This window comes from Pipra filicauda, unplaced genomic scaffold (assembly GCF_003945595.2).
Source record: "Pipra filicauda isolate LSUMZ 115617 unplaced genomic scaffold, ASM394559v2 scaffold554_size360964_pilon, whole genome shotgun sequence".
Taxonomy (NCBI): domain Eukaryota; kingdom Metazoa; phylum Chordata; class Aves; order Passeriformes; family Pipridae; genus Pipra; species Pipra filicauda.
Genome location: NW_024104703.1, coordinates 37,122 through 43,324, shown reverse-complemented (window position 1 = coordinate 43,324; position 6,203 = coordinate 37,122). Strand labels below are relative to the sequence as shown.

Below are 6,203 nucleotides of genomic sequence, written 5' to 3'. Positions count from 1 at the left end.
GGAATTGCAGAGGTGGGATTAAACCACTTTGTCCTGATGGCAAACCAGATATGTTTGTTTAAAGTGAATTATTTATTATGGCAAATGAACAGGCAAATGAACAGAGTAAAGATCTTAATCAGAATTATTTACTACACAGTGTCAAAGCTACAAACTCCTAGTAGAGTAAAATATAGCCTAAAATACAATAGCACTCTATATCAGAGCAGTTGAGTTAATTAATTGGAGCAAAGCTGGCCAAAGAAACGGTCATTGAGTGGAGATTGATGTGACTCTCGCACGAGGATCGAGGATCGTGGGCAGGTCTCTCTTTTAACCTGTCCTGCGGGGAGGGAAAGGCTCAGACAAAGTTATTTGAGAAGCTCCTGTTGAGTCTTGAGGTGCAGAAAACCCACTTGGTTTTTAAACTCCCTCCCAGAGAGGCCCAAGTGTGGCTGGATCAAATCTTAGGCTCAGATCATGTCAAAGGGTCGAGTTACAGAGGTGGGATTAAACCTCTTTGTCCTGTGGGTGTGAATGGTGGCAAATCAGAGGTGTCTGTGTACAGTGCATTATTTATCCCAGGCTGTTTATCTGGGTTGGAAGGGACGGTGAAGTCCAACCCTCAGCTCTGCCTGGGACCATCTCCCTGGGCCTGAGAGGATCATCCCAAAGCTCCTTGAACTCTGGCACCCTTGGGACTGTGACCACTTCCCGTGTATCCCCGGGCCAGGGAGCAGCTTATCTGCCAAGCCCTGCTGCCCAAAGCAGGGCCGGGTGTTTGCAGCGGGTGAACCAGGCTGGGTTTGGCACAGCCCAAGCCCGAGGCAGCCCCCTGGCACCGGCAGGAACTCTCCACCAAGAGCTGGTGTTGTTTGCGTGCTCCGACCAGATCTGGGCTTTACCCGGGCAGAGCGTCGTGCCTCGGCACCCCCGGGTGCTGACCCCCTGTCCCCGCAGGCACCCCGTCCCCCTGCGAGCCCAACGAGTTCAAATGTGCCAACGGGCACTGCGCCCTCAAGCTCTGGCGCTGCGACGGCGAGAACGACTGCGGGGACGGCTCCGACGAGAGCGACTGCCGTGAGTGCGGGGGGCTGGGGGACACCCGGGGGGACAGGGGCACGGCTGACGCCTGGCACCGTGCCCCCCTGCAGCCACCAAGGCGCCCGGCGCGGCCTGCGGGCCGGCGGAGTTCCGGTGCGTGTCCAGCGGGAGCTGCATCCGGGCGAGTTACCAGTGCGACAGGGAGCCCGACTGCCCCGACCGCAGCGACGAGGTCGGCTGTGGTGAGTGACAGCCCGGGCACCGCGGGCAGGGGGCACACGGGCACCCGGGGGGCTGGGGACACCGCACCAGGCGTGCTGTGTACAAAGTGGGGGGGACCGGGCTGTGGCACTGGGCTGGGGACACCGTGCCCAGGGACCCTGGCCTGGGGACACTGTGCCTGCAGACTCTGCTGTGGCACTGGGCTGGGGACACTGTGCCCAGGAACCCTGGCCTGGGGACACTGTGCCTGCAGACTCTGCTGTGGCACTGGGCTGGGGACACCGTGCCCAGGGACCCTGGCCTGGGGACACTGTGCCTGCAGACTCTGCTGTGGCACTGGGCTGGGGACACTGTGCCCGGGGACCCTGTGCTGTGGCACCAGGATGGGGACATTGTACATGGGGACAGTGCCATGGCACCAGGAGGGGGACACTGTGCCCAGGGACCGTGTCCTGGCACCAGGATGGGGACATTGTACCTGGGGACAGTGCCATGGCACCAGGAGGGGGACACTGTGCCCAGGAACCCTGTGCTGTGGCACTGGGATGGGGACACTGTGCCCAGGGACCCTGTGCTGTGGCACTGGGATGGGGACATTGTACCTGGGGACAGTGCCATGGCACCAGGAGGGGGACACTGCACCCAGGAACCCTGTGTCATAGCACTGGGATCAGGTCTGTGTTTGGGGACACTGCCACGGCACCAGGCTGGGGACATTGTGCCAGGGACCCTGTGCCATGGCAGCAGGCTGGGGACATCGTCCCTAAGGACCCTGTGTCATGGCACTGGGCTGGGGACATTATGCCTGGGGACACTGCCATGGCACCAGGCTGGGGACATTGTGGCCATTGATCCTGTCCTGTGGCACTGGGCTGGGCATACTGTCCAGGGCCCCTGTGCCATGGCACCAGGATGGGGGCACTGCACCCAGGGACCCAATGCCAGGGCAGTGTGTTGGGGACACTGTGCCCAGGCACTCTGTGCCATGACACTGGGCTGGGGACACTGAGCCGAGCCAGGGCCCTTGTGCCACAGGACCACACTGGTGACCCCGTCCCCAGGCTGGGCTGGGCACCCCATGCTGGAGACACTGTCCCCAGGCAGTGCCACGCTGGGGAGCCTGTGCCATGGCACCACGCTGGGGACCTCCTGCTGGGAACCTTGTCCCAAGTGGTGCCATGCTGGGCACCCTGTGCCACAGCACCGTGCTGGGTGTCACACTGGGAACTCTGTCCCCAGACTGCTCTGGAAGCCCTGTGCCAGTGCCCCTGTGCCCAGGTGGCTCTGGGGAGTGGCAGCAACGTCCCCATCCCCAAGGGTGCTGTGCAGAGTGGGTGGTGCCAGTGGGGGTGACAATCTTCAACCCCCGGGGGTGCCACATGGGGCAGGCGGTGCCAGTGGCTGTGGTGGTGACAATGATGAGGGTGGAGGTGGCAGTGTCCCCCAGGGTGCTGTGTGCGGCAGTGAGTGACAGGGTGGGGGTAACAGTGACAGTGACAGGGTGGGGGTGGCAGTGACAGTGACAGGGAGGGGGTGGCAGTGACAGTGACAGGGTGGGGGTGGCAGTGGCAGTGACAGTGACAGGGTGGCAGTGACAGTGACAGTGACAGGGTGGGGGTGGCAGTGACAGTGACAGGGTGGGGGTGGCAGTGACAGTGACAGTGACAGGGTGGGGGTGGCAGTGACAGTGACAGGGTGGGGGTGGCAGTGACAGTGACAGTGACAGGGTGGGGGTGGCAGTGACAGTGACAGGGAGGGGGTGGCAGTGGCAGTGACAGGGTGGGGGTGGCAGTGGCAGTGACAGGGAGGGGGTGGCAGTGGCAGTGACAGGGTGGGGGTGGCAGTGGCAGTGACAGGGAGGGGGTGGCAGTGCCCCCGCAGGTGGTGACACTGCCGCGGGAGTCGGTGGTGGCGGTGCCAGGCCAGACCGTCACCTTCACCTGTGTGGCCACCGGTGTCCCCACCCCCATCGTCACCTGGCGCCTAAACTGGGGACACACCCCCAGCAGCCACAGGTGGGCGGGGCTTGGGTGGGTGTGGTTCGATGGGCGGGGCCTGGGGCGGGGCATAAGGGAGTTGTGGGGTGGGGATTGGGGAAGGGATGTAACAAAATTCGGGAGGGGCTTGCCTTGGGTGTAGTCTGTGATGGGAGGGGCTTCCATTTGGGGTGGGGCTGTGGAGGGTGGGGCTTGTGGTTTGGGGGCCGAGGTGGTTGGGGAGGGTTGGGCTTGGGCCTGTGATGGTGGGAGGGGCTTGTGCGGGGGAAGGGGGGGGGAGGGTGGGGGTGGGAGGGGCACACAGCAGGTCTGGGCCCCCTCCCCTGGGGCTGGGCACCACCGGAGCACTGGGTGTGCTGGGTGTGCTGGGTATGCAGGGCACTGGGTGTCAGGAGACTGGGTGTGCAGGGCACTGGGTGTCCCAGGGGTTGGGTATGTGGGGCTGTGGGTTTACTGGGTGCCAGGTGTGTGTGACACTGGGTGTGTGTGGCACTGGGTGTGCTGGGCACCAGGTGTGGTGGGTACTGTCAGTACTGGGTTCTGGGTGTGCTGGGCACTGGGTGTTTGTGGCACGGTGTGTGTGTGGCACAGTGTGTGTGTGTGGCACGGTGTGTTTGGGGCACGGTGTGTGCCGTGCCCGGGGTGCCAAGCGTGCCGTGCAGGGTATCGATCGTGAGCGAGGCCGGGCAGGGCACCCTGACCATCCGGGACGTGAAGGAGGCCGACCAAGGCGCCTACACCTGCGAGGCCATCAACACCCTGGGCATGGTGTTTGGCATCCCCGACAGCATCCTCACCGTCACCCGCCCTGGTGAGCACCCACGCTGCCCCTCTGCATCCCACCCCCCCAGCGTGGCAATGCCCCCTCACCCGCTGCCTCACCCCCCGCAGGGCCGTGTCCCGAGGGGCACTTCCAGGTGACGGGGACATCCCGCTGCCTGCCCTGCTTCTGCTTCGGCGTCACCACCTCGTGCCGCGGCACCGCCCGGCACCGGCACCGGCTCCACCTGCGCTTCGACCGCCCCGACGACACCAAGGGTGAGTTGTGGGGACGAGGGACACGCCAGGGGACGAGGGACAGGGGACAAGGGCTGAGTGTCCCCTCGCAGGTGTCAACGTGACGGTGCCGGCGGCGCCGGCCGCACCAGTGCTCTCGGCCACCCAGCTCCACGTGGACGCAGCCGTGGAGGAATTCCAGCTCCTGGATCTGTCCCGGCGCTTCCTGGCGCTCGACGTCTTCTGGGCGCTGCCAGAGCCCTTCCTTGGGGACAAGGTGACGCCGGGGTGGGGACAGGGCGGGGGACGCCGGTGGCACAGCCGCTGACAGCCCCTGTGCTGCCAGGTGGACGCCTACGGGGGAGCGCTGAGCTATGGGGTGCGGTACCGGCTGGGCCGGGGGCCCCCCGAGCCCACCACCCACCCCGACCTGCTGCTGCGGGGCCACGGGCGGCAGCTGCGGGCACGGGCTGGGGCCACCCAGCCCAACATCCTCAACCGACGGCACGTGCCCCTCACCGAGGTGGGTGGGAGGAGGGCGGGGTGGGTGGGTGATGGTGGTGGTGGAGGAGAGGTGATGTTGGTGGTGGTGGGTGGTAGTGATGGTGGGTGGGTGATGGTGGTGGTGGGGAGATGATGGTGGTGATGGACGGGTGATACTGGTTATGATGGTGGGTGATGCCACTGGTGGGTGATGGTGGTGGTGGGTGGTGGTGGTGGTGGGTGATGGTGGTGGGTGGTGGTGGTGGTGGGTGATGGTAGTGGTGGGTGATGGTGGTGGTGGGTGGTGGTGGTGGTGGGTGGGGTGGTGGTGTGATGGTGGTGGGGTGGGTGATGGTGGTGGGGTGGTGGTGGTGGGTGGGTGATGGTGGTGGTGGGTGGGTGGTGGTTGGTGGGTGATGGGGGTGGTGGGTGGTGGGTGGTGGTGGGTGGGTGATGGTGGTGGTGGGTGGTGGTGGTGGTGGGTGATGGTGGTGGTGGGTGGTGGTGGTGGGTGATGGTGGTGGTGGGTGGTGGTGGTGGGCGGGTGATGCCGGAGTGATGAGTGAGTGATGCTGACAGTGGGTAAGTGATGCCAGTGACGCCAGGCAGGTGATGCCAGTGGTGCCAGTGGGTGATACCAGCACTGCCACCAGCCCGCTGTGACCCCGCTGTCACTGCCCCGTGACAGGAGCACTGGGAGGATGAGCAGGGTGCCCCGGTGAGCCGGGAGCTGCTGCTGCTGGTGCTGCAGGATCTGGAGGGCATCTTCATCCGGGCGGTGTACGACGGGCGCATGGCCAGCGTGGGGCTCAGCGACGTGGCCATGGATGTCACCAGCGCCGGGGACACCGGCCTGGGGCCGGCTGGCAACGTTGAGGAGTGCAGGTGACTACCGATGGCGAGGTCACGGGCTCGGTGCCACCGCTGCTGTGATGCCACGATGCCACCATCTCCCCGCTGTGTCCCCAGGTGCCCCGTGGGCTACACAGGGCTGTCGTGCCAGCGCTGTGCCCCCCGCTTCGAGCGGGTGACGAGGGGACCCTACCTGGGGACCTGCTCCGGCTGCGGCTGCCACGGCCACTCCAGCACCTGCGACCCCGTGTTTGGGCACTGCCTGGTAAGGGGCGGGGAGCTGATGAGGTGACAGAGGGACAGGGATGTGGCACAGTGGCACGGTGCCACCACCCCCCTGTGACTCGTGTGTGTCCCCCCCAGAACTGCCAGCACAACACAGAGGGGCCACAGTGTGAGAAGTGCAGACCCGGCTTCTTCGGCGATGCCACCAAGGGCACGGCCACCGCCTGCCACCCCTGTCCCTGTCCCTACACGGAGCCCTCACGCAGGTGGGTGACAATCCCGGGGACCACCCAGTGCCACCCCCAGGGACCCCCTCAGTGCCACTGCCCCGTGATACCTCTCCTTGTGGAGGAGAACTGGAGGAGGCACTGGGCCATACTGGGAGCACTGGGAGCTCTCCAAAAA

General features: G+C 65.0%; 1 protein-coding gene across 1 annotated transcript in view; it reads left to right on the top strand.

The window, feature by feature from the left end:
* HSPG2 (heparan sulfate proteoglycan 2) overlaps positions 1–6,203 on the top strand; it is a 52,151-nt gene that overhangs the window by 14,923 nt on the left and 31,025 nt on the right. Inside the window, exons 2-11 of the mRNA XM_039387321.1 lie at positions 940–1,059; positions 1,134–1,265; positions 3,116–3,260; positions 3,905–4,053; positions 4,134–4,280; positions 4,352–4,515; positions 4,585–4,761; positions 5,410–5,606; positions 5,691–5,838; positions 5,937–6,064. Of these exons, the coding sequence (XP_039243255.1) occupies positions 940–1,059; positions 1,134–1,265; positions 3,116–3,260; positions 3,905–4,053; positions 4,134–4,280; positions 4,352–4,515; positions 4,585–4,761; positions 5,410–5,606; positions 5,691–5,838; positions 5,937–6,064 (1,507 nt within the window). The remainder of the gene's footprint in view (positions 1–939; positions 1,060–1,133; positions 1,266–3,115; positions 3,261–3,904; positions 4,054–4,133; positions 4,281–4,351; positions 4,516–4,584; positions 4,762–5,409; positions 5,607–5,690; positions 5,839–5,936; positions 6,065–6,203) is intronic.